General features: G+C 53.9%; 1 protein-coding gene across 3 annotated transcripts in view; it reads right to left on the bottom strand.

Moving 5' to 3' along the window:
- The window catches only part of ANKRD11 (ankyrin repeat domain containing 11), a 126490-nt gene that overhangs the window by 14606 nt on the left and 84691 nt on the right, over window positions 1-27193 (bottom strand). For all 3 annotated transcript variants that reach the window (XM_079315952.1, XM_079315950.1, XM_079315951.1), the window contains exons 3-5: window positions 18312-18456; window positions 11107-11245; window positions 859-1029 (exon numbers count right to left, since the gene is read on the bottom strand). In XM_079315952.1, the coding sequence (XP_079172078.1) occupies window positions 859-1029; window positions 11107-11245; window positions 18312-18398 (397 nt within the window). In that variant the 5' untranslated portion in view covers window positions 18399-18456. The remainder of the gene's footprint in view (window positions 1-858; window positions 1030-11106; window positions 11246-18311; window positions 18457-27193) is intronic.

Here is a 27193-nt window from a genome sequence, read left to right as displayed (position 1 = left end):
GTGTGTCCCACGGAGATGGGGATCACGGGCTGCCAGACCCACTGGAGAGCTGCAGTCCTGGCAAACACTGTGGGCAATCCCGTGATCTGGCAGCAGACAATGCAGCTCCTCACCCTCCAACCTCAGTTCCCCAGGGAAGTGGCTTTTTACCAGGCACATGTGAGGTCTGACGGCCTTGGGAGGAGCCTGCATTTCCTGGGAGAGCACTGGAACGCTCTGCAGCCTTTTCCCTTTCCCAAATCACAGCAATACAATGAGTGAGATTGGTGGTTTTTTGGCTAAAAGCTGCAGTGTTGTGTGTAGGATGAGGATGTGAGCACATGAATAGCACAGAGCCTCTAAAAACGAGGGTGGGGGGGGCATGTTTGTGACAGATAAAAATTGCTAAAACACAAAATCCGTGGTAAACACATTCCAGCTGCTCCACAACTCAAGTTACAGCTGGGGTGGTCACACATCTCATCCCCTTGAAAGAGAAGAAATATTAAAAAACCTACAGAGGATGATATTTTGTCTTTATTCACAATCCTCCTTTACTGAGACAGCCAATGGGAAACAGCTGAGGTGGGGGAGGCTCCCATGGAACCAAAGCTCAAGCTAAGCAGCCAGGGTGGGCTGGACTGGGGGACACTGGGAAAAGGAGGGACAGCCAGAGCCACGTGCAGATCCCAGTGACAGCATACCTGGAGCTCCCACCCTGTGGGGGCAGTGAGACCCCAGAGAGCAGCAAACCATCCCCTGCACCGTGCCAGGGCGGCAGCTCAGCCCCGCTGCTGCACCTCTGGTGACCCCAAGAGCTGGGAACTCCAGATGTCTGAGAACCTCTGGCTGCAGAAGCAGCTCCCTCCCCAGGCTCACCTGGGCTGTTTGCAGACTCTTCTGCTGTCATCTGCATGAGGAGAGCGACCTGCTGGCGCTCGGAGAGCGGGTACCCAGCCCGGATCCCCGAGAGGCCCATCCCGAAGAGCAGCCCTGGCTTCCTGCTGGCGGGCTCCTTCTTGATCCTCTTCCTCTCAGGACCCTGCTTCTCTGTGGGACAGGGACACAGGGACACAGGCACAGAGCCATCAGCCACGGGGCTGGCAGCCACGCCTGAGACCTGGGCTCCTGACTGAGCTCTGGGAGCTCCGGAAAGCTCGAGAGGGGTGAGGGACCCTGGGGCTGGGTGAGGGACCCTGGGGCTGGGTGAGGGACCCTGGGGCTGGGTGAGGGACCCTGGGGCTGGGTGAGGGATCCCAGTGCTGGGTGAGGGATCCTGGGGCTGGGTGAGGGATCCTGGGGCTGGGTGAGGGATCCTGGGGCTGGGTGAGGGACCCCGGGGCTGGGTGAGGGATCCCAGAGCTGGGTGAGGGATCCTGGGGCTGGGTGAGGGACCCTGGGGCTGGGTGAGGGATCCTGGGGCTGGGTGAGGGATCCCAGAGCTGGGTGAGGGATCCTGGGGCTGGGTGAGGGATCCTGGGGCTGGGTCAGGGACCCTGGGGCTGGGTGAGGGACCCTGGGGTTGGGTGAGGGACCCTGGGGCTGGGTGAGGGACCCTGGGGCTGGGTGAGGGATCCCGGGGCTGGGTGAGGGATCCCAGTGCTGGGTGAGGGATCCTGGGGCTGGGTCAGGGACCCTGGGGCTGGGTGAGGGATCCTGGGGCTGGGTGAGGGATCCTGGGGCTGGGTGAGGGATCCTGGGGCTGGGTGAGGGACCCTGGGGCTGGGTCAGGGACCCTGGGGCTGGGTCAGGGACCCTGGGGCTGGGTGAGGGACCCTGGGGTTGGGTGAGGGACCCTGGGGCTGGGTGAGGGATCCAGGGGCTGGGTGAGGGATCCTGGGGCTGGGTGAGGGATCCTGGGGCTGGGTGAGGGACCCTAGGGCTGGGTGAGGGATCCAGGGGCTGGGTGAGGGATCCAGGGGCTGGGTGAGGGATCCAGGGGCTGGGTGAGGGATCCTGGGGCTGGGTGAGGGATCCAGGGGCTGGGTGAGGGATCCTGGGGCTGGGTGAGGGATCCCAGTGCTGGGTGAGGGATCCCAGTGTGGGGTGATGGTTCCCAGTGCTGGGTGAGGGTTCCCAGTGCTGGGTGAGGGATCCCAGTGCTGGGTGAGGGATCCCAGTGCTGGGTGATGGATCCCAGTGTTGGGTGAGGGATCCCGGGGCTGGGTGAGGGATCCAGGGGCTGGGTGAGGGATCCCAGTGCTGGGTGAGGGATCCCGGGGCTGGGTGAGGGATCCCAGTGCTGGGTGAGGGATCCCAGTGCTGGGTGATGGATCCCAGAGCTGGGTGAGGGTTCCCAGTGCTGGGTGAGGGATCCCAGTGCTGGGTGAGGGATCCCAGAGCTGGGTGAGGGTTCCCAGTGCTGGGTGAGGGTTCCCAGTGCTGGATGAGGGATCCCAGTGCTGGGTGATGGATCCCAGTGTTGGGTGAGGGATCCCAGAGCTGGGTGAGGGTTCCCAGTGCTGGATGAGGGATCCCAGTGCTGGATGAGGGATCCCTGCAGTGGGAGCACTGGCACCTGGAGCAGCCACCCAGGCTCACAGTGCTCAGGGTACAGCCAGCCCACGCCCTACTCCTGCTCCTCCCAACAGTCTCCCATTCTCCTCCACCACCAAAGAGCAGCACAGGAAAGAGGGAACAGACCCTTTGAGGAACCACAGCCAGTGCTGCACCTCCCATGCAGCTTTAGGAGCCTCCATCCCATGCCAGGGTGCCTGGAGGAGCCTACTCAGACTGGCACCATCACAGCACAGACACAAGGAGAGCTGAAAGATACAGGCTGACAGCTCAGAAATGTGGCCATCACACCCATCATCATCACCACCATCACCATCAAAGCAAGGAGGCTGCAGCCAAACAGGAGTGGGGAGCAGCAGGCTGGCCCTCTCCTCCCAAATTGGCTGCTCCCACCTGACCCAGAGCACTCACCTGCCCTTAGGTTTTCTGCAACCCTCTAAAAAAATCCCAAACAAACACGAGAGGAGGGGAGGAAGAAACCCCAGGGGTGTCTGGTTTGTCATCCCAAACAGCCTGACACTTGTCTCCTAAATCATCCAGCTGCAAAGACAGAGACAAGAGCAACCACCCCCAAACCACAGCCACACAACCATGGAATGAAGGCAGGAAGGAACCTTGAAGCTCCCCCAGTCCCACCTCCATGGACAGGGACACCTTCCACCAGCCCAGGTTGCTCCAAGCACCATCCAACCTGGCAGGGGGTGGGATGAGATGAGCCTTAAGGTCCTTCCCAACCCAAACCATTCCATAACTCTATGAAATGCAAGCCCTGGAAACATGTCTGCACTGAAGGCGAATCCCAGTCTACTCTGAAACCACATTTTGGTCATCCTGGCAGCTGTAACAGAGCTGGAAGATGAAATCAGATCCTAGCACAGTTTTTTAATGGCTTAAAATAAAATTAAATCCAGTGTGCTTACGGGAAGACAACTTTGCTGGGGTGGCTCTGGGAGCTGTGCTGTGTGTCCTGCCAGGGGACAGGACACCTGATCCGTGTGTGCAGCACCTCCCTGCTCCTCCCCAGACTCTCCAAGCTGCTTAAACCCTGCTCAGCCAGGCCTAGCTTCCCCCAGCCATGCCCCAAAGCATAGAGACACTCAAGGGGTCACATCTTGGCTGGTGCCACCAAACAGAGTCCCTGAGGCACAGGATGCCCACGGCTGCTCCGCACGTACGGAGCCACAATTAGAATGGGAACATTTTCATTAATATCCCTTGGCTGCTGCAGGTTGTCAGCACGAGCCTGGGATTTGCAAAAATTGATTATCAAGTTCAACCGAAACCCCCTAAACTCCTATTCATTCTGCAGTTGCAGAAATTTCCTCCTCCACAGAACATTTAACATTACAAAGCATGTGATCAACAAGATAAAAATAAATTGGAAAGCGGCTGCCGCGTTCTCGCTCGCTATGGGGAGGCAGCTGAGGACTCGGGCTCGAGATTCCTGCTGGGAAGGGTTCAAGGCCAGCTGGATGGGACCTGGAGCAAGCCAGAGGTCCAGTAGAAGGTGACCTGCCCATGGCAGGGGGTGGAGATGAGCTCTGAGCTCCTTTCCAACCCAAACCATTCCATGATTCTGTGATTCTATAGCTCCAGTGCTGGTACCCCCGTGTGGGGAGTGTGGCAGCCCCCAGTGCCCTGAGTGGCACAATCCTCAGGCAATGTGGAGGAACCATATAATAAGCAAGATCCTTAATTGGGTCTGAAACCCAAGCAGAGGTTGGAGACAGAGCTGCTCCCATTATCCACTTCCCATCCTGAGCCCTGCCTGGCACTGGGCTGGCCCCAGGCTCACAGAGCTGCACGTGTGTTATTCCAGCCCAGAGGGTTTTACTCAAATCAGATTTGCAGCAAATTTAAAGGTGTCCCTGCACAGAGATCTCAGCTCCTGTGCCTCCAATTAACTGCACCTCTGGAACACCTTGCAGCAACATGGAGCGACCAGAGAGAAACTCCCTCAGTGTTACCCACCTCTGCTGACAGAAAAAGCTTATTTGACACTAAAACCCCTTGAGCAAGCACAAACCCAGAGCTGGAGGGTGTGCAGGCAGGGAGCCCTCAGGGTGATGCCTGGACCATGCACACAGATCCCAGTGGGAGGAAGACTAGGGCAGCCCACGGATGCTCCATGAGCCCAGGATGAGCCACACCTCCATGCAGCTATTTTTAAGCAGCTTGTTTGCTGCTTGCTTCAGCCCTTCTGCAAAGCTGCCGAGCATCAGCCCTGGTTTAATTCGGGGATCCTGCTCGGCTCTTCCCTCGCGCTGACGCCAGCAGGAACCGCGTGCAGGCTTAAAGGGGAAAGCAGGAGCTGGGCTGGGAGCTGCTCCTGCCTTTCAGCACAGCAGCAGCCTGAGCAGGAGCAGATTCCCAGCACAAAGGGGTTTGAGCGTCAGCTTGAGGCTGGTTCTTGTGCCCACATGAGACTGGGCAGTGCTGCAATGGGGAGCACAAATCCAGGGCTGCTGGAAGCGCCTCGCCAGCACCACAGGGATCCCAGGCAGACTGAGAGGGATTCAGCACTGCTGGGCTGGCTCTGTGTGCAGACACAGGCTGAACCCAGTGCAGCTGCAGCACAGAGGGGCAGGAGGAGAGCAGGGCAGGGATGGAAAACCTCTCAGAGGTTTCTCCAAGGCACACTGAGACGCTGGCAGGTGGTGGGGACAGCGGAGCCGCTCCCCACGCATGCAGCACAGCCTGTAATGCAGAAAGCATCTGCTCCCACTGCTCAGCATGACAACACATGCATGGAAGGTGGGACCCTGAGGAAAAAAGCACCATTTCCAAAGCAGCAGCAGCAGCAGCAGCAGCAGCAGCAGCAGCAGCAGCAGCAGCAGCAGCAGCAGCAGCAGCAGCAGCAGCAGCTCGTGCCCAGCGTCTCGGCGGCCAGAGGGGCTCAGCGAGCGCTCTGTGTGAGCCAGCCCGAGCAGAGATCAATAGGAATAAATTAGAGCAGCACAGACAGCAACAGAGACTGCACTGCACCCCCGGGGGAGCACGAGGGCTGCGCTCCCCCCAGCCCAGCCTGCGTAACAGTGACTCATTCCTGCTGCAGAACTTGCAGGGCATTGAATGTTTGGGAGCGTGTCGGCTCACAGCAGAGGAGAGCAGGGCCAGCCTGGCACGGCCTGAGGATGCACCCCCAGGCTCACAGGGCACCATGACTCAGGAGGTGAAAGGCTGACAGCAGCACGGTGCCACCACAAGCCAAGGGTCTGGGGAACTCCAGAACTGAAGGAGCAGCAGGTTGAGGGCAAGGCTGGAGGTGGCAGAAGCAGCATGGAATGGGAAGCAGCAGCATGGCACAGGTGGGCAAACAAGAGAGGGCAGCAGGAGAGGCCAGAGGGGCACAGAGCTCAGAGGAGGGTGAGCAGGAGACCCCTGGAGTGCAGAGGAACATGGCTCAGGCTGGGGGGACACTGGCACCAGGAGAGGATGGGCACAGTGTAGAGCCAATGCACAGACAGGAGGTGATCTGCTTCATCAATGCAGTGCCAAAAAGGAAAACGAGGAAAAGCAAGGTTTGCCTTGACAGAAGGCACCCTGAGCTGCTCCCATGGAGTGGAGGGCTTGTTCCCACCTGAAGGATGGAGGAGCAGAGGCAGAGCCTCATCCCACACTGCTGGAAAGGATGGTGGAGACCTTGGCTGTGAGTCAGGAGCAGGGAAAAGGCACCAGCAGGAGGAACAAGCCCCTTTATAACCATGTCAGGTCACTGTGTGCAGCTGAGCCCACCATCCCCACTGCTCAGCTGGGCTCCCTGGGGATGAGGATCTGCAGGGCCAACCCCACTGGCTGCAGTATTTTAAAATATAATTTGACTAGAGAGGTTTAATGCTGTGTCCAAATCCAGGTGTCCTCCCTACACTTGCAGGCCAGACCCCACAGCTGTGCCCTGATGTGTAAAAGCAGCTCATTCACCCACTGGCTCCCAATATGCTGGGAGAGGAACCCATCACAAACAACAATCTCCATGTTAAAAGTGAATTATTCAGAGCAAGAGCCATTTTCAAGTCCAGACTGTTCATTTCCCACGAAATAGAAAGAACTGGAGGAGGGAGGACGGGGGAGGAAGGCTCTGGCCAGCCCTCCCCTCCCGGAGCTGGGGCCAGGACACTCTGCAGACAGCGCTGATAAAAGCTCTTGTATTAAGGAAAAAGCCATCATTGATAGATTTTTGGTTCACAGAGACACAGCACACTGCAACCTCTCCCTCTGCATGTTAAGGAGGTGATGAGGGGGGAGGAGGGAGATTTATGGCAGCTCCCATCATAAAACGACCTGGTTTTCTGCACAGCCCTTCCCAGATGGCTGCTGCACACGGGGAGTTTCTCAGGGTGATCTGAAGGCTGCTGTGTGCCAGGCTCTCCACACTGAACCAGCATTATGGAGCCCAGCTAGGAAGGGAGAAGCTCTGACATTCACTCTCTCCCTGGTTGCTAGGTGAGAACAGTTTCTTACTATTTTAGTAAAAGGATTGAAATGACACGAGCAAAGAAAGGGCGGCTGCAGCTCCGAGCCCCAGCTGCACACACCGGAGCACAGCCAGGCACAGGCAATGGCACAAACACCACTGTGGGGTGCAGATGCCTGTTCTAACAAACCAGCAATTTGCTTCTCACGATTCCCTGGCCAGCCTGGGACTAACGAGCCCGTTCCCATGCCGTGCCACTCCAAACACTCCTGCATTAGGCAAGCAGCAGCAGGCTCTGGGAGAGGATGGTTTGGGTCAGCTGATTCATCAAGCATTTTCTAACCTACTAATTAGCGTCACGTAACAACCTCGGGGGATTAGAGAGGAGTTTGAAGCTCCAAGGCCAGCTCCTGCCAACCATGTTCATGCTGGCCCTTGTCCACCACAGCACCTCCCTGGCTGGCCACAACCCCCAGAATCAGCCCTGGGCACCAGGAGAGCCCTCGGAGCCTGGAAAGGCTGATGTGCACAGAGCAGCTTGGAGAGCTGGTGGGGAGGTTTTCTCTCCCTTATTCCTCCAAGAGCACCCAGGGAAGGAGATGGACAACCAGGGAGGGACTGGAATACCCAGGGAGGGAGCTGGGCACCCAGGGAAGGAGCAGGACCCCAAGGAGAGCAGAGCCACCAGCTTTGACCCAGCCTCGCTCAGGCCTTCCCAGCTCCCAGGGAGAGCAGTGAGAGGCCAAAATCATCTCAGCATACTCCAAGATTTCTACTGAGCCCCAACTCTCCCTGCTGATGACTAAAGGCCTGGAAAGCACAGCTGCACCTCAAGCCAAGGGACTCGAGCGACAGCGTGACACCAGCTAAGGAGAGCACGTGGAATTCTGCACTCCCTGTCCCTCACAGCTGCTCCCCAGCAGCATTACCTGTCCCAGGGCACAGGGAGGGAGCTGCTGGTGCAGCTCCATCCTGCCAGAGCCCCAGGCAGGTGGGGAGTGCCTGGCCCCAGCCTGGTGCAGTTGAGTCAGCCGTGACTCAGCCGTGGCTCACGCCGCAGCGCCAGCTGCCCGTGCCCACCCCTCTGCCAGGTGCCTTCCCAGCAGGACCATCCCAGGACTGCTCCCTGCTCCCTGCCTGTTTGTGAACACCACAGTTAGCCAATATCTGAAGCCCCCTCCTGGCTGGAATTGCTGGGAGAAGAGCTGGCTGTGCTGGTTTGGCGGCTGCCAGGCTGCACGTAGGCTCTGGGCAGTGCCTGTGGATGTGGGGAGATGCCACAGGAGGGAAGGAGAGGGAAGGAGGAGGATCTGAGGCACAGAGATGCTGCTCCCACAGTGCTGGAGCTGTAACATGCACAGTCTGGAGGCTCACAGCACGATGACTTTTTTTTTTTTTTCTAAAGACAGTTTATTTAGTTAACTCTGAGGAACCCGAGAGCCAGAAGTGTTGCTCTAGAAACCATTTTGAGAAAGATATTTTAAAAGATTTAGCTCTGAACCAACTGTACCCAAACCATGTGCTCAGCACAGTGTTGGCCAGAAGTGCCTCTGGGAGCACACACCACAGAATCCTGGAATGCTTGAGGAGGGAAGAGACCTTAAAGCTCATCTTGTCCCATCCCCTGCCATGGGGAGACACTTTCCACTGTTCCAGGTGCTCCAAACCTCATCCAACCTGGCCTTGGGCAATGCCAGGGGTGCAGGGGCAGCCACAGCTGTTCTGGACACCTGTGCCAGGGGCTGCCACCCTCACAGGAAGGAATTCCTTCCCAATCTCCATCCCCCAGCCATCCTGCAGCACCAGCTGCTGCCCCACACCAGGCCAGGGCGTGTTGTGGTGCCCCTGCACAGGAGACAAACCCACCTCTGATGTTTCTCACCCCACACAAGGAGCACCTACGTCAAGGCTGAGCCAGAATCATCCGGGGAAAAAAGCAACACACACCGTGCTAAGGAAAATGAGTCACTGTAACACATCAGGATGAGGATCCACGCTATTGTTTAAACACTTGAGGAGGAGAAAAATACCCCACTAGAGGCAAAGAGAGAGCTGTGCTGGCTCCCACGTCCTTGCACTGAATTCCACATGGCTGTGGAACATCCTGGCACAGCCCCTCAGGCACACAGCAGCCCATGGACACAGGCTGGGAAGCAGCAGCACGTTACATAAAGCAGCAGGGTCAGCCAGCAGTGATGGTGCAACCCTGCTGCTCCCAGGGCTGGGAGCAAAGATGAGGAGCAGAACCAGCAGCAGCCTGCCCCTCCTGCAGGAACCTGGGCTGGGCACATGGCAGCCTCTGCTCCAGACAAAAGCCTGTCCTGCATGTCACACCTGTGTCCTCAGCCAGGTGCCACTGATGGCACCAGCACAGACCTGGGGGACCCCTCCACCCCCACAAGGTGCAGCTCTGAGCACACAATCAGGTCTGTACCTGCCTCTACCTCGAGCCAGGCCAAGGAACAGACAGGCTTGAAACAGCCACCATGGGGTGGTGCAAGAGCAGAGCAAGGTGCCAGGAAATCTCTTCCTATCTCCCACCTCCAGCATCTGGTTCCTGGAGTAAAGTGTGTCAGGGAAGAGAAACAGGCTCCTGCTAAGCACCAGCCTGACTGTGCACACTGATCCTGATGGGATCAGTCACTTCCTCCCCAGTCCCACCAAACAGGTTGTTGAGACTTCCCTGCACCTCCCATACACCTTCCCAGAGTTTGTGAGAGCCCAGCTTGTCTTTAAACGGGTCTGTGAGTGTCATGACCCCCTCTGGGTCTCCTCTGGGAGCTGGGCTGCTGCTACCCCTCAGCTCACCCACTTCCCCAGGAAGGATGGGCTCTACAGAGGAGGGAAGAGCTGTGAGAGGAAGGGGAAGAGCTGTGAGAGGAAGGGAAGACGTGTCCAGAGATAAGAAAGCACAGGGGTGATGGGGGAGCCCCTGAGCAGGGGGGTCTCATGGGCTGCTGCTCCCACCCAGCAGCCACAGCCCCTCCCAGCAGCTCTCTCTGCTCTCCTCTGCATTTGGTTTCCCTCTTGCTGCTGCCAGTGCAAACATTTCCAACATCTCTGCAGCCAGAGAGAGACTGGAGCCCTGGGAAAAGCAGATCCCTGTCGTGATGTTCCAGCTGTCACAAGGGTCAGACAGCCCTGCAGTGAGTTTGGGCTTCAACTCTCAACCCAGTGCTGAACATGGCACAAACACCCTTGACAAAGAGCAGCTCCAACTCTGCTTCATCAGCTTTGCCTGAACCCAGCCCCAGCCACAAAGGTGACACCCCAAGGGAGATACCACAGCCACCCAAAACCTTGCAAACAGCAAAGACTGTTCAAGAGAATTAATAAATGTTTGGAAACTTCCTCCCCAGACAGGGGGTTCAGGAACACAAACCCATGGAAACACTGGGCCACCCTCAGGACATGTCACCACTGCTGCAGGGACATTTCTGGCCATTCCAGATCTGCCCTTCCAACTCCTGAACCAGGAGACACATCCCACATCAGGCCACCTCCCAGGCACACCACAGAGCCCCACCAAATACAGCCCTTGTACCATGTCCAAGCATATTCCCAACTTTTAGCCTGTTTTACCTCTTTACACAACCACTGAGCTTTACCTGACCAGAACTATTTCCAAATGCAGATTTCCTAGGAATGTACAGCAAGGACCAGACAAACCCCTGTCCAGAAATCCACAGCTCAGCCCTTACAACCAAACAAAACCATTTTCTCCATGCCAAAGCTTTGTGACAGCTCTTCCCAACTGCTAACAAATCCAACAGCCTATCCAGGAGCCTCATGCACCAGCCACTCTTCTGCTACAAGACTGACCTGCTTGGCCAGGTTCTACTTGCTGATTTTCTTTTAAAGACTAAGCTTTATTCTCATGTTTTCCAAGTTCTCACAAGCAAGCCCTGCTCTATGGCTTGTCCCAGCCACAGCTCCTGAACTGGGATAATCAAAAACAAGGAGAACAGACAGCTGCTGAAGGAAGGGGGTCTCCTCACACAGCCATGGATCCACCTAAAAGCATCACCAAGAACAGATGTGCACATGTGGAGCAGTTACCCAGCCCCTTCCTCCAATTAAGAAACACAGGGAATTTGACACAACACTTCCATGTGGGCTGGCTGGCTGCAGCCTGGATGCTGTGTGCTCCCCAGCAGCCAAGCCCAGGCTCTGGGGGTGCAGCTGCATTTCTGTACCTGTATCTGAGTCTTTTTGATCTCCATTTGTTCCGACAGTGAAAGGCAACTTGCGTTTGGTTGCTCGCTCTTTCACCTCTTTGCCGCCATCGCTCCGCTCCAACTTTGGAGTCTTGGTTAGAGAAACTTTATCTTTATCCTGGAAAGAAAAGAGACCAAAGTCAACAAGAGGCTTCTCCAGACTGTGCTCAGCTGATTTGCCAAATCCTGCAGTGGTCTCACACAACATCCCTTCCCTTTTTGTTGTGGATTTTCAGCATCAGGTTTTGCAGTCTCCACCCAGGTACAGAGCTCTGCCACCACCAGAGCAGAGCCAGGACAACCAAAGCTGCTGTGGTGCCAAATTCCAACTAATTCATGTCAGAAATTCATGTAAGCCTCACTTTGTGTAAGGCTGAGGATGTGGGCAGGGGGGAAGGTAGGCTGGGATGGGGGAATCTGAGGATTTCCAAATGCAACCACACGACAAGAACGATCCATTCCTGCTTTGTATCAGTCCTGCCTGTTTGGGCTGGTTTGGATTTTAATGTGAAGCAGAAATGCTGTGAACTGCTCAAAAACAGGGAGAGATTTTGAATGAACGTCCAAAGCAAAAGTTACAGAGACTGAGACAGGTGAGATTTTTGACATGAGCAGGGAGAGCTGGCTCCCAGCTCAAACTCCAGAGCCCACTGTGCTGGGAATGCACAGCCCCAGGTCATGCCCTGTGATTTTGGTATGTGAGGAACAGGATTATTTTAACTGAGCAGTTCTGGGCTGACCACTCTGCCTCTGCCTGACCAACAAGGGCAGCACAAGCAGCTTTGTCACAGATCTGATTTCAACAAACCAGCAAAACCCAGACTCTGCATTTTAGAGTCAGAGTGAGATTAAATACAATAACCTCAGTACATGAAATCATACCAGAGTGTGGCTGGAAGCTCAGAGAAGCCAACCTAGGAGCATTCCCTTGTTTAGAGAGGCACAGTGCTGCTGCCTGGCAGGTGGCCCTGGTGCCAGCAGTCACAGGACTGCAGTGTCACTGTCCCCGTGTGCGTGGCTCCTTCCCCTTCCCGTGTGTGTCTGGAGCCCACAGCTCTCCCAGAGAAGCCCCTGGCTGTCCCCAGGGGAAGGGTTTGCACCACGGGCAGCGTGACAGCCCCGGGGCCACGCTCTGCAGAGGATGGAGGAAATGGGTTGGGGAATCCCTTTTTTGGTAAAGCAAGAGAAACAAACCTGCCTGACAGGGCTGTGTGGTTGGAGGCAGCCAAGGCACGCTCAGAGCCCCAGCAAGGGCAGCCCTGCTGGAGAGCAGTGCCAAGCTCCAGCCCTGCAGCGACAGGACACAGCCCCACAGCCAAAACAAACACTCCAGCATTTCCTTCAAACCCTCCAGATTGAAAAGCTTTTGACTTATGCTTTCTGAGGTGAACAAAAATAGTTTGGACTAACAAACCACTCCACTTCTACTGCTCTGAGGTGGCAGCGAGGCCAGGGAGTTTCCATCACCTGTGCTGCTCTCTGTCCTGGTTCTATGATTCTATGAAATATTTTATCAAAGGAATAAAATAAAACGTGTATGTTTCCTGATAAAAAGCCACCAAATAAATAATGCACCTTTTTCCACAGTGGCCATTCACATTCTGAACTTTTCCTTGTATCTACCTGAACAAAAGGCATCTCTGAACAGTTCAGACAGGAGTCTGTGAGGCTCCTGCAGGGTGAAGCAGTCAGGGCACCAAGGCTGTCAGAGTTCAAGAAGCATCTGGATGATGCTCTTAGACATACAGGTAGGTTTTCTGCTGGATTAATGGTGTCTGGGATCTCTGTGAATTCAGGAGTGAGAACAAGAGCGGGACAGGTGAAAAGGCAGCTCATTCTAGAAGTCTGAATCATGGAATTGTATGGGTTGGAAAGGACCTCAAAGCTCATCTTGTTCCAAGTCCCTGGGCAGGGACACCTTCCCCTGTCCCAGGCTGCTCCAAGCCCTGTCCAGCCTGGCCTGGGACACTTGCAGGGATCCAGGGGCAGCCACAGCTTCTCTGAGCACCCTCACAGAGAAAAAACTCCTTCTCAATATCCCATCTAAACCTCCTCTCTGTCATTTAAAGCCACAATTATTGCCACATTGCTAAAACCTCCCTGTCAGAGGAGAAACAGAGCAGAGGGATGATGAGAAAACCCTTGTGAGAGCAGAGGGTGAGCCCTGGCAGTGCCCATGTGAATGCTGGTGCTGGGCAGGCTGTGGCAGAGCTGCTGACCCACCCAGCTCAGCACAATCCAGCAGCAGGCATCACTTTGAAGATTAATTCCTCCAGTAGCACCATGATAACCTTTCCTACTAATTGGAGCAAAGAAGATGCAGACTTTGCTTCCCCCTGGAAAGCAGCAACCTGCTGGGGATGCCTGCAGCACAGGGTGGAACATCAAGGCAGCTGGAGAGTCCAAATCCTGCAAGTTTTCGTTTTCTGATTTTAAGCTTTACTCCCCTAATTATTTCCAATTCTGTAATGAAGGATGTCATCTTTTACTCGAGTAAAACCTGGTTTCATTTTTAGGTCTTCTCATGTTTAAAGTAAGCTCAGACTCATTGGAATCAAGTTTCATGAATGGAACAAATCCAAATTAGAATCACAAAATCCTGGAATGGTTTGGGTTGGAAGAGACCTCAAAGCTCATCTCATCTCAATCCTTCTTGCCATGGGCAGGGACACCTCCCAGCAGATCAGGCTGCTCAGAGCCCATCCATGGCAGGGAGATGTGGATGAACAGCCCTGTGTAAGAGCTGGGCTCTCCAAGGCCAGGAATTTGGGGATGGGGAAGAGTCAAGAGCTCAGCAGCAGCAACAAGTTCCCCTTTGCAAGTGTGAATAAAAGCTGCTTTGGCAAAGAGGAGTCAGCAGCCGTGAGTGCAGAAAAAAATCCCCTCCTGCCACGTTCCACTTGCAGGAGAGTTACTGTATGAGTAACAACCCACCTTGAGCTGCTCTTGCAAAAGTGAAAAGATGCATCACAAGCTGCTCTCAGCTGCTGTTTGCAGCACAAACCCACCAGGAACTGGCCCCAGCAGCACCCACAGTGAGGTGCTGCAGGGTGGGGATGGAAGGGCTTCTCCCACCAGCACCACAGACCCTGATACCAATCTGCACCTGTGACACACAAACTGGCCAAAGGCCAATCCTCAGAGCAAAAACAGTCCTGTGGGGCTTTTTGATGCAGATTTCTGAAAGACAGAGCCATTTAGATGGGGCTCTGACCTAATGGAAGGGATGAGCTGAGCTTTAAGGTCCCTTCCAAGCCAAACCATGATTCTATGATTTACAAAGCCATGCAAAGAAATCTGTATTTCCAGCCCCACCACCTCTCTCAGACAGCCTGACTCGCACCCAGTGCTTATGCAGAGACTTGCACTGCCAGCCATGGAAATCCCCACAGCCCTTTGTTCTCCAAAATGAGCTCCAAGCATTCCAGGTTGTGATGTCAGTAAAAATTAGGCAGCAGTGAACAAAACCAGCAGGGGCAGCCTGGGAGGAGAAGCCCAGGAGGGCTCCAAGGCTGTGCCCCACATCAGACTCCTGCTGTGGGCAACAACCCACGCTGCAAAAAGCAAATGCTGCCACAGAGGGACTTTCCCTGCACCACTGGGTCTGTCCTGGCTCTGCCAGCAGGAAGGGAGAGGGGGCAGAAGGTTCCCACCCTGCATTACAAAAAGGAAGCAACTGGATGTGGTGAAAACCAAACAATTCCCTAAACCCGGGCCCCTCGTACAACACATACACACAAAGTTCCAGAAAGTTTGAATTTGAGTTGTTACCCATGCTGCAATAAAACATGTGGAGCATGGAGGTGACTGGAGCTGAAGCCCCATTCCTGTGAGCCCCAGGCACCAAAGTTTGTAAGAAATGTGACCCAGTGATGAGCAAGGGCTGATTAACTTCACTGAAATGTCCTCTCTTCAGTCACCCAGACACCCCTGCAGCTTTACACCCTGTGGGTGACTCTGTGCTGGACACAGAGCTCAGCACTCACTCACCCACTCTGGAAATAGCACCACAGATTTAATGAAGAACTGAAAAATGAGGACCACATTCCCTTTTCTGAAAAGGGGAGAAGGGGAAGGAGAAAAACCTCAAGTTTTTTTAACCTCTGCCAGCTCCTATAAGCAAAAACTGGGGTAAGTGCTGTTCTGCTTGGTGTTCACTGCAGCAAAAATGCACTTTTGACTATGCAAGAGGGAGCATTTCCCCATAAAGAGGCAAAGGCTGTGCCAAGCACAGGGTGTAAGCACTCAGCCAGGCCAGGCCCATCAGGAAATGCTTCTGACAACTGATATAACCCTTGCTGTGGAGCTGTGCTCAGCCTAAGCCATGAGTAATCTCCTCCTGCTATGGGGATCTGTGCATCTAGACCAGAAAGGAGAATTATTCATATATGGCATACAGATTTTTACAAAAGCCTTGAGGCTGAAGGGAGCAGGAGGAGCCTGGGGGCTGCCAATGCCTGTCCTGGGCAGGATTGTGCAGCCTTATAAGGGCTCCAGAAACCAGAGAAACAGCTCCTGATCCAGCAGCACTTTACATCACTGCACTCCCAGGGATGGCTCCCAAATCCCTCCTGAGGAGGGGCAGGGAGCAGAGAGCCAGGAGCTCTCTTCTGTAATGAGAGAATAGCAGATCACAGCCTCTTCCTCCAGGCTGGAGCCCTCTGGAGCAGGGCAGCTCCCCTGAGAAGCTGCCATGTGCTCCAGCACAGAACTCAGGTGTAGAATTTGGTGACCTCTGCCAAAATTCCAAGGATTGCTGGGAAAAGCATCAGGAAAAATCCAGGGAAAATTCAGTCTTACAAACCAGAAAAATCCCTGAAAATTCACACTAAGAAATGCAAAAATCCAATAAAAATTAAAATGAAATTGGCCTGAAATAGTCCTAAAATCTACACTGAAACACCCCAAATGGGTCAAAATTCCAGGCATTATTGGGAAAAACATCAGGAAAAATCCAGGATAAATTCAGCCTTAACAACCCAGGAAAATGCCCAAAAATTCACACCAAGAAACACAAAAATCCCACAGAAACTGCACAAAAAATGGTCAGAAAAGCTCCTGACATCTGCACTAAAAAACCAAAAATGGCCCCAAAATCCAGTGAGATTCCAGGGAACCTCTGGGTGGGAAGGGACCTTAAAACTCACCTGGTTCTACTTCCTGCCACGGGCAGAGACACCTTCCACTATTCCAGGTTGCTCCAAGCCCTGTCCAGCCTTGGGCATTTCCAGAGATCCAGCCACATCTTCTCTGGGCACCCTGTGCCAGACTCTCCCCACCCTCCAGGGAAGAATTTCCTGCCAATATCCCATTTAACCCTCTCCTCCTTCAGCTCAAGGCCAGTCCCCCTGTGCCCTGTGGTGCTGAGCCCAGTGCAGCACCAGGACCCCCCTCCATCTGCCAGAGCTGCAGAGCCCAGCATGTAAAGCCTGTTTAATGCTAAATCAAGTGTAGATATTAAGGTCCCATTAGGAGGAAACTCTTGGTGGGCAGCAGAGTGGGTCTGTGCAGGACCCAGGCTCACAGGGAAGCTGTGCCAAGCCCCAGCTCTGTTGACAAAGGCAAGATGAATGCAAGGCAGCAGCTGCTGACAGGCAGGTACAGCAGCTCTGCAGGGAGGAGGTCGAAGTGCTTTTCCCCTGAGTCACTGCTCCAGCTCAGCTCAGAATTAACCAGAAACAGGCCAAAAGCCACTCAGGCTGGAGCTCAGCTCAGCCCCTGCAAGACCAGAGCCTGTGAGTGTCTCCTCTGCTGAAAAGCCAGAATTAAAGGAGCAGAAACTCTGCCCTGTGCCCTGTCAGAGGCACTCTGGGCAGGCTGGATGGGAGGCAGGAGTTGTGTCCTAGTTCTTGAGGCAGCAGGAGATAACTCTGCTCTGAGCAAACCTGCTCTGTAAATAACACACAGCCCTTAAGCTGCCGGGAGAGGATGGAATAAAATGGGAGCTGATTCATATTCCAACTGATCCTCTCCCTCCCCAAGCACCTGTGCCAGCAGTAAGCTTCTTACCCAGCCTGTATTTACATATCCTGCACTGCTGGGCACAGCCTCCTCTGCCAGGGTAAATGCTGGAGTTTCCCTGGTGCTACCAGGGGCAGCTGCTCCCCCTCCAACACCCCTAATCCCAGATTTTGTCCCCTCCTAAAAGCCCCATGCTGTGCCCACAGCACTCCTGCACTTGCAGTGACACAGAAAGGGGAATGTGGCAGATGCCACCAAGGGGTGCTCCATAATCAAATCCTGGCTGGGATTTTCCTATTGGTTATTCTGTGTTTTTCTCATTTTGTCAATAATATGAGCTCAGTCATACAAGGAGCTGCTGCCATCACTGGGGTGGGATTGCAGGGGAAGTGACAGAGCTTCAGCTTCAGCTCCCAGGCCTGGCAGAAACTCCCAGGGGAATGCTGAGAAACTGGAGCAAGGAGATGAAAGGGAAGTGGATGAGATTTGTTCCTCAGCAGAATTCAGCAGATGTAGGTTTTCATGTTTATTTAAAGGTAACATTTGCACAGTTTTCTGCACAGCTATTGACTGGGAATGACTGATACTGAGAAAAGGGGAAAAAGCTGAATGAGAGCAGACTGGGCTCATGCCTGGAGCAAAATGGGATGAAGAGGAGAAGTGTGAAGGTATTTATCCTTAAACTCAGATTTCATCTCAGTAGTTTCACCTAAGCCATGCCAAAAACCAGACAACACCTCAAATCAACTCTCAGAAGAAGCAATTTCAGCAGAGCAGCCCCTGGGCTGAGCCTGGCCCAGCTGGGCTGCTGGGCAGAGCCAGACCAGCCGTGCTGACAAGGACCTGGATCTCCATCCAGAGCAGGAGAAGCTCCTCCCTCACCCAGCACACACCTGCACCATCAACACATCCCTTAGGTCTTCCACAGCTGACTGCAGAAACCCCTCAGAACACACAGAACTTGCAAAAGAGAATCTTCCAAAGCAGCTCCTGCTGCTGCTGAGCTGAGTGGGATCCAAGTGGGCACAGCACATCCTGGGAAGGATTGCAGCCACAGGGAAATAAACCCAACCCTATCAGCTGGCAGAGCACCAACACAGCAATGTAAATCCCCTGAAAAGAGCCCAGGGCCACTTCCCACCATCCCAAACATTGCCACAGGTTCAAGACTCCGTGCTCAAAGAGCAGCATCCCCAAAGGAAGGAAGGAAGCAAACATGTTACCTTTTTCCCCGTTTGTTTCTCCACCATGTCGTTGCTGAGAGAGAAATCTTCTGACTGTGGTGTTTTAGAACACCCACCCTTGGGCATCGTTCTGCCTTCCTTACTTGATCTTCATTTATGCTGCCATCGCCTCATCATCGACCGTCTGTTGGGAGAGGGAAAGGGAGGTCAGACCTGTCCCAAGGATGGGGGGCTGAAGACAAGGAACTTCCCGTGGGGATAAACCCCCTCCCAACCCCTGGATGGCAACATCAGGAGGGCAGAGCACCCTCAAACGTGGGAAAGCTGCAGCAGGTTCCTGCCACCTTCCCAGAGAGTAACAGAGGTGCTGCAAGGAGTCACACGTGGAATCACACGGAATCACTGAGCTGGGAAAAGACCTCCCAGGACACAGAGTGCAACCTGTGCCAATCCCAGCCTTGTCACCAGCCCAGAGCAGTCTGTGCCACATCCAGGCCTTCCTTGGACACCTCCAGGGATGAGAATCCTGCCACCTCCCTGGGCAGACCCTTCCAATGCCTGACAACCCTTTCCATGAAGACAATTCCTCCTGATTTCCAACCTGCACCTCCCCTGGCACAGCCTGAGGCTGTTTCCTCCCATTCCATCACTTGTTTCCTGGGAGAAGAGGCCAACTCCAAACTGGATCCTGCAGCTGCAGACACAGCTTGTTTCATATTCAAGGAATAGCCTAGAAGGGATCAAGTGCCACCAAAGAGCAACAGCCCTCCTGCTCTTCATCCACAGCATCCCCCTAAGCCCAGATAAAGCTTCCTGCAGCTGCAGCTCTGTTCTGAGCACAGGGACATGGGGACAGACCCTGCCACACTGAACCCCCACTTGCAGAACCAAACCAAGTACAAAACCTCCATTAAAAATGCATTTTTGGATCACATTGCCACTGTGAGATGGGAGCAGGAGGGCTCAGTGTTCCTGGACTGGTTTGTCACAGCTCCTCACCCTGATCTGCACCTTGGTCTGGGAAAGCCAACCTGGAGAGCACAAAGCACTCCTGCTCCTCCTGGGCTGCCAGGTTACAGGGCTGGAAGGACAACTCCATGTGAAACACAGCTGGAGCCAAAGCCCTTTTAGGTGAACAAGAATATCTCCTCTCCCAAAAGCAGAGGCTGGAAAGCATCAGTGGAATGGGAATCTGTGAGGAGGGAGCACCAGCAAGCCCAACAGCAACTGGGCTCCTTGGCCTGGAATAGCACAGACAGGAACTTTTCCCCATGTAATTGTCACCTGCCAGCTCTAAATTGCACCCATTTACATTTTACAGCAGCAGCTCTGCAGAGCTGCAGGAAATTGTCCAGGGAGGTGGGAATTCTCAGAGAGGAGAGAGAGAAGCCTTGTATTTAGAAGTTCCCTGGAAATCCCTTCAAAATTTCTGTTCCATTTACGCCTCAGAGGCCTTGGGACTCTCTGGGTTGTTTTTTTTTGTTGTTTTTAAAGGTGATTCAGAGGCCCCAGCCCAGCCCTGAAGCAGCACAAATTCCCAGACTAAGGCACCAGGCACAGGCAGTGCTGGTGTTTCCTGGGCTTCCCAAGGCAGCTCATTCTCCAGCCCAGCTCCTCTGCCTGGGCTGTGGGAAGCTTGTTATCCATATTTAGGAACAAAACTTTGGGAACTGAGAAAACACCTCCTCGTGCCCCCCCTGCTCAAGGACAGCTGAATTTTGGGACAGCCCATCAGACCCCACAGCATCCCTTCCACGCTGCACATCCACTGCAGGAGCAGCTCCAGCCCCAGGAATCTCTCTCTGCCAGCCATCATTAGCCAGCTGGGAAAATGTAAGAATTATTTCCCCTCGGTTTCTCTTCCAGGGCCTCATTAAGGTGCAGGTACAGGAGGAAGGAGCGTGTGCCTGGGAGGAAGCAGGAGCAGAGGATAATATTCCCTTTAATATTCACTGCAAATCTAAGAGGCAGAAATTCAGATGAAGTGCTGGGCAAGGGGAAATTTATTGACACCTTGCAATGGATATTAAACCCAAGCATGCTCTGCTCCCCCCAGCAGCCAAAACCAGCACACTGCCAATGCACTCCCAAAAAAAATCCTTCCCACTCCCAACTCTTTGTGGCTGCTTGTACCAGGCTAGGCACCTATTCACGTGGAGCTTCCAAAACCTGTTTAACTGAGAAAAGGCCAGACGGATGCCAGATTAATTCTGCGCCCCTTCTGTTCCCGGAGCTGACTCATTACACTTGGAAAGCCGGCTGCCTCTCCAGTAAACACAGCCCCGGCCTGTTCCACAGCTTGCAGGGAGTAGCACATTTGCACAACAATTACCGACAACGACGCTGCCTTCCTTTCATTTTTAAGCGCGTTTAGTAAGTTCATTTCGTTTTTAAGCAGGTTTAATAAGGCTGGAAGAGCCTTCCCCAGTCGGACAGAGCGTTTGCAGAGGGGCAAACCCAGGGCTGCAGAAGGATAATTTGGCTTCAATCCCTCCTGGAGCTGGACAAGCCACCCCCTGTCTATGCTGCCCCTCTCCAGCCCACCTTTCTACAGGAGACAACCAGCACCCTTCCTATTTCACAAACAATTAACTCAGCTCCTCGGAGGAGCTGATTACATGTGGCTGCACGATACCAAGTGAGCTCAACAGAATATAATCCCTTGTACTTCTCCAGGAAAACAAAGAAGCTGTTTGCCCCTGGCCAGGGGCCAGGCCTGGCTGTGCCCCATGCACCAGCCCCAGCCTGGCCACAGAAAACACACTGCTGGAGGGGCTGGATCCCACACAACCCCTGGCAAAGTGGTGAACAGAGAAGGGGAGCCTGCCCTGGGATGGACTGGCCTGGGCATGGCAGCTCCTGCTGTTTCAGGATGGTTGGATCCAGCTGGGAAGGCTCTGTGGTCCCAGCCCATGGAGAATTGCCAGCTGGGAGAAAGCTGGAAGAGCAGGGATGACACCCAGCCCACTCACCCTGCTCTGGACTGGGGGTCCTGCTAGTTCACCCCACCCTGGATGGGGGTCAGAGCCCCCACAGCATCCCCAAGCACCCTCCCAGAGGATGGAGGAACAGGATTCTCTGGAACAGCATCAGGAGCAGGGCTGGAATGAGTCTGGCTGGAATGGCAGAGCCAGCCCCGGGCACCCCCACCCACTGCTGTCCCCTGTCCCCACCATGGGCCAAGGAAACAGCTGAAAATGGTTTTTATTTTGCCTAGGGCATACCGAGTGCAAGCCACACACTGAGACCAAACACGTCTGTGAAGGACCTCAAAAGGGCACAAAAGGGATGGAAGGGATGGGGGTGTCATCCTTGGAGGGAGGAGGAAGAGCAGGAGGATGAAAGCACTGCTGGCTTCAGCCCCAGGACATGTGGGAGCTGTGGCACCCATTAGCCAGGACAGGCTCCCAGTGAAGGCAAACTGGGACAGGCAGAGAAAACAAGGACAAACCCATGGACAGACTCCAGTCCCTGCCAGACATCACCAGCACTGGGCTGGGCAGGAGAGCAGCTCCTCATTAACCAATCCTATGGATTTTTAAATGCATTTAAATGTATTTAAACTTCCCATCCATACCCCTCCTGCTTCATGGAGCCAGCAAGCAACACCCCAACATCTGTGCCATGGGCAGGGAACCTTCCACTGTCCCAGGCTGCAGCAAGCCCCATCCAGCCTGGCCTTGGGCACTGCCAGGGATGGGGCAGCTTCTCTGGGCAACATCCCCACACTCACAGGAAAGAATAAAGAACATTTCCAGATGTATCTCCAAGGGGAATGACAGCCTTTCCTGGTCCCAGCCCTCCTTGCCTGCCCTCCTGCAGAGCAGCCAAACTCCTGCCACTCAATCTGAAGCCACAACAAATGAGCTCATGCCCACGATCTGTGCACTGGAGCCTGCCCATACCCCGCCAGCTTGGAGTAAAAAAGATTGCAGAGCCTTCTTTAAATGCCAGAACCAGGAGGGAGCTGGCTGGAGGCTCCTGCCCGTGCAAACCCCCCATGCAATTAGAGCCCCAGACATTATTTGCACAGATCCAACACGTTTGTTTGGTCTGAAAAGGTTGGAATATGAACAAGCCTGTGAAAAATGAAAATTTTAATACTTCAGTCTCCTTTCAAGGATGTTGTCTTAAATCTCTGGAAAATGCTTTAGATTAATAACTCACACCCACAATCTGACACGTGTCCCCCAGCTCTGGAACTCAAAGAGAAAAAACCAAGAGCTGATGTCATTCAACACACAGAACCACTGAATCCCAGAATGGTTTGGGTTGGAAGCGACCTCAAAACTCATCCTGTTCCATAGGCAGGGACACCTTCCACTTGAGCAGGCTGCTCCAAGCCCTACCCAACACTTCCAGAGATGAGGAAGCCACAGCTTCTCAAAAACAACACTGCCCCAGCCTCAACCCAGCCCTGCTGTGAGTTCAGGCTGCTCCACCAATGCATCCCCAGCACTGCCCTGCACCAGGTTATCCTCCATGCAGCTTGGGGAACAAGGAGCAATTGTTCTTTGTGCTCAGCTTGGCTCCAGAAGAGCAAAGTCCATGGTTTTGCACAGTGAGTACACAGGGCTGGGAGCAGCAGGAGCCCTGCAGACCTGCACAGCAAACACAGGTGGTTTCCTCAGCACCTGACAATGGGTGATCACACAGAGTAGCTGTTACTGAGAGCAGTGTAAGGTGCTAACTCTTACAGCCAGACCTCAGAGCAGGCAGAATGGAGCCTGTGTTTTCTGGGAAGCACTGTTACCTGTGTCACAGCTCCATCCTGTCCTCACCTTCAGCTCCACATCCTTCCTGACCTGGGGACCTGCTACCTGTTTGCTCCTGGCTTTTGAAAGGGGATGTCCCTCCTTATCAGAAGTTCTTAGGCATGACACATCTTTCTTCTCTTTGCTCAGCTTCTCCTTTCCTGTTCTCAGTCATTGCCTGGTCCCAAGTAACTGTCCTTTCTTCCACCTTTCCAAAATATTTATTTTGCCTTACCCCACATATCCTGACCTCCTGATATCCTGCAGTGACTGGCTTGGGCAAAGTCACAGAACGCCAGACTGGGACCTTAAAGCTCATCTCATTCCAGCCCACCATGGGCAGGGACACCTTCCTCAGGGACATCAGGCTGCTCCAAACCCTGCCCAGCCTGGCACTGAACACTTCCAGGGATGGGGCAGCCACAGCTGCTCTGGGGACCCTGTGCCAGGGCCTCCTCACCTTCACTGTAACAAAATATAATGATCCTGCAGCCTAAGTTACTTGAATTAAACTGAATTAAGTAACATTACTGAATTACAGCAGCTGTTAGCATTTCAATCTTTAGTGGGACAGATGCCCCTTCCCAGAGTTGCTCAGGACCTGCAGAAAAGAGCAGTGGAGCAGCTGAGGCTGCGCATGGATGTGCACACAGGTCTCCAAGGATCACCATGAAGATGATGCTCATCACCTGGCTGGGCACCATGAACATTCAGCTCCTCCTGGTTCTCCAGCAGGGCTCCACCACACAATCCCACCTCAGCTAAGGGGCTCAATTCAAACCACAACCCCACACCTGTGACCTGCCAGTGTCTCCTCCTGCCCCAGCAAGAGGTCAGTGGTCTCCAATTCTCAAAACTCCTCATATTTCTATTGCACCAAGTGCTGCTATTTAACAGGATTATCTCTGGAAATTTCTGCCCAACCACACTGTGATTCAGAATCTTCCAGCTGGGACCATTCTCAGGAGACACAAAATCCAAACTTGAAGAGCCCTGACAGTGCTCTGCACCCACAGCAGCCACTCTGCCTGTGTGGTTTCTCCAGGAGCAGTTTCCCACAAACCCTTCCCTCGATGATCCATCCACAGCTGCCTCTGCTATTGCTCCATTTTGGGATGCTGCTGAGGAGCTGGTTCCTGGCCAAGTTACAAAACTGCACTTGGAGCACTCCAGGCTGTGGGCTGGGAGCAGGATTAGCTGTGATGTGGAAACCTGGAGCTGCACAGGGCCCTGCTGCACCACTGTCAGCCAGGGTGGGAAAGCTGATTGGGACACTCTTGTCCTCTTCAGGATGGCTCTGGATCATCAGCCCAGATCAAAACCTGCTGGAGAGGGAGGACTCTGCCCTTCTCTGCTTCTGCTGGACACCCATCAGGCTTCAGGGAAGAGCTGGAACCACATCTGCCAACACAGCCACTACCAGAGTTTCTGCACATCAACCTCCTCAAAACAGTGATCAACTCCACATGACCATTCCCAGTGCTGCTGCACATGGGAGGAAAAATGTAGCCTGAACTACTCAGCATAAAGAGAACAAGGGAAAAATGTGATGCTGCTGAGCTGCCAAGTCCAAGGAGGATGAACCTTCACCTGCAGCTCACCAGGATCTGAGTGGGATCTTGAAGGTCCCACCAGCTGGGAAACACAGGGATGCCCCAGAGCTGCTTTATCCTGCCAAAATTTAAACACCACAGATCTGCAGAACCAGCTCCATTCCCAGGAAAGTTTGGGGAGCTGGGATTCCCCCCTGTGCCCAGCATGGAGCTGTGGCTGCAGCTTCCAAGCACAGCTGAGGGGTTCAGGAGCATCAGGCAAGCCCCAGAAACGAGCCAGAGCAGATTTCAGACAGAGAAACAAGTGAGCACAGACAATTCCTGACCGAGGGTGACAGATGAAGCAGCAGCAGTGGCTGCAGGTGCCCTGGCAGTGCCCTGTGTCACCCACCCGTGGTGGCACTGGGGACACGGGGCTGGCAGCAGCTGCTGCTCACTCTGCTCCCTCCTTGGCCAGCCTGAGGATCCTCTGTGCTCCCACCTGGGCATGGTCCATCCTCCCTTGCTGCCACCAGGGCTCTGTCCCAAGGGGAGAGCTTGGGAAGGGAGCAGGATCAGGGATGATTTGGGCTCATTTCTGGCTGTTTAAATGAGCACAGGCATCACCATTCTGTGGTCTCATCAATGACAACTCTGTGTCTTGTTTGCCCCTGGGCACCCAGAATTGGCTCTGACATGACACAGCTGAATAGAAACCTGGCCTGGGAGTCCAGGCTGCCTGAATTCCACAAATACTCCATATTCCCAGTGTCTGTACATACATGTGCACATGGACACACCTGCACAGACACACACACATTTCATGGACACACAGCCCCCAGTAAAACCCAACCAAGACTCACTCCAGTCCTGCCCTATTTTTGGTATCACTGTGTCCACATCTAGGACAAGAAACAGCCTTAACTACAAAAAACCACATGACTTAAACCTGAGAGGAGACCACAACCAAGCACGTTCATTCCATGAGACAGAAACAAAAAAAATTTTTTTTTTTTACAAGAATTGCCATGACCATCACATGAGTTCTTCAATTCAAGGAGACCCTTGACTGAGGGCTCTGCAACACCAGCTACCCCCCAGTGAAACCCCTGCTTGAGCCTTGGGGGATTTGGACAAAAGCTCTGGGATGTCTGTGTTTATATCTGGTTTCAGTCCATGATGTTGCAATAGCAAAGTAACATCTTCTTCCAGCTGTGAGCAGGAAAATCCATGGTAATGGCTGCAAAACATTCCTCTTTCTCCCATTCTTGCACAATTCTTCCCAAGACCCCTCTTTCCATCTCATTATCCTCGTGCTTCCACCAAGTGTGGGAACCTCAAAAATATTTTGGTAGATTCAGGAGCAAATTCCAGACAGAACAAATCTCACATAGGGACCCTGAATGCATCAGACTTCAGGAAAAAACCAGGGCAGAGTTTCAGTGATTTCCTCCTATTTGGGGTCTGCAAACCCAGGAGGTTTTTTTTCCTCTTTCTTCTTTCTCACTGAGGCCAATGGCTTCCAGATTCCAGGCTCACATTTGATCCATGTACAAAACACTTTGCAGCAGCACTGGGATTTGTTTGCCATGTTATTGTCAGTTTTTAAATGGCAGAGCAACAACTGAATAGACATGGACAGAAGGCCAGGATGAAATGGGCTTGGAGCAACCTGGTCTAGTGGAAGGTGTCCCTGACCATGGCAGGGGGTGGAATGAGAGGAGCTTTAAATTCCCTTCCAAAACAAACTATTCTATGAAAACACTGATTCATAGCTCACATTAAACTGGAATTCTGTAAGGAAGGCACCTGGGGAGATGAGGAAAAGTCTGGGCCATGAGAAATTCCAGCCCTGTGCCAGGGCAGTGCTTGGCAGGGAATCCCTTCTCCCAAGCACAGCACACACCATGGAGCAGCCAGGCAGGGCCACAGCCAAAGCTCTGGACACAGCCACAGCTCTGGTCACATCCACAGCTCCATCCACAGCTCCATCCACAGCTCTGGTCACATCCACAGCTCCATCCACAGCTCCATCCACAGCTCCATCCACAGCTCTGGCCACAGCCACAGCTCCATCCACAGCTCCATCCACAGCTCCATCCCCAGCTCCATCCACAGCTCCATCCCCAGCTCCATCCACAGCTCCATCCACAGCTCCATCCCCAGCTCCATCCACAGCTCCATCCCCAGCTCCATCCCCAGCTCCATCCACAGCTCCATCCACAGCTCCATCCCCAGCTCCATCCCCAGCTCCATCCACAGCTCCATCCCCAGCCACAGCTCCACGAGGCAGCAGGAAGGGCAGGGAACAGAGTGGGGCCATGGAGGGGTTTCTGTGCACATTTCTGGCTCACTCAGAGCTGTTTCCCCTCGTCCTCAGCTGCTGGTGCTCCCTCTCTCAGCAGCAGAACTGTAACCATGCTTTTTGTACCACCCAGAGCCGTGGTGGCTCCTGACACACTGATACCAGCAGTGGATTTCCTTCCTGGCTGCTTCAGCTCGAGCAGGAGCCGTGCTGCTGACAGCCATCACTGCTGAACAAGCTGTGTGACAGGAGAGCTCTTGCTGAGCTTCCACGGGGCTCTGTGTGCCACAGTCAGCACAGGAAACACAAATCCTGAGCCCTGCAGCAAAG

The sequence above is a fragment of the Erithacus rubecula genome (genome assembly GCF_903797595.1).
Source record: "Erithacus rubecula genome assembly, chromosome: 12".
Taxonomy (NCBI): Eukaryota; Metazoa; Chordata; class Aves; order Passeriformes; family Muscicapidae; genus Erithacus; species Erithacus rubecula.
Note: the sequence above shows the minus strand (reverse complement) of the source record. Positions and strands in the feature narration are given on the sequence as shown.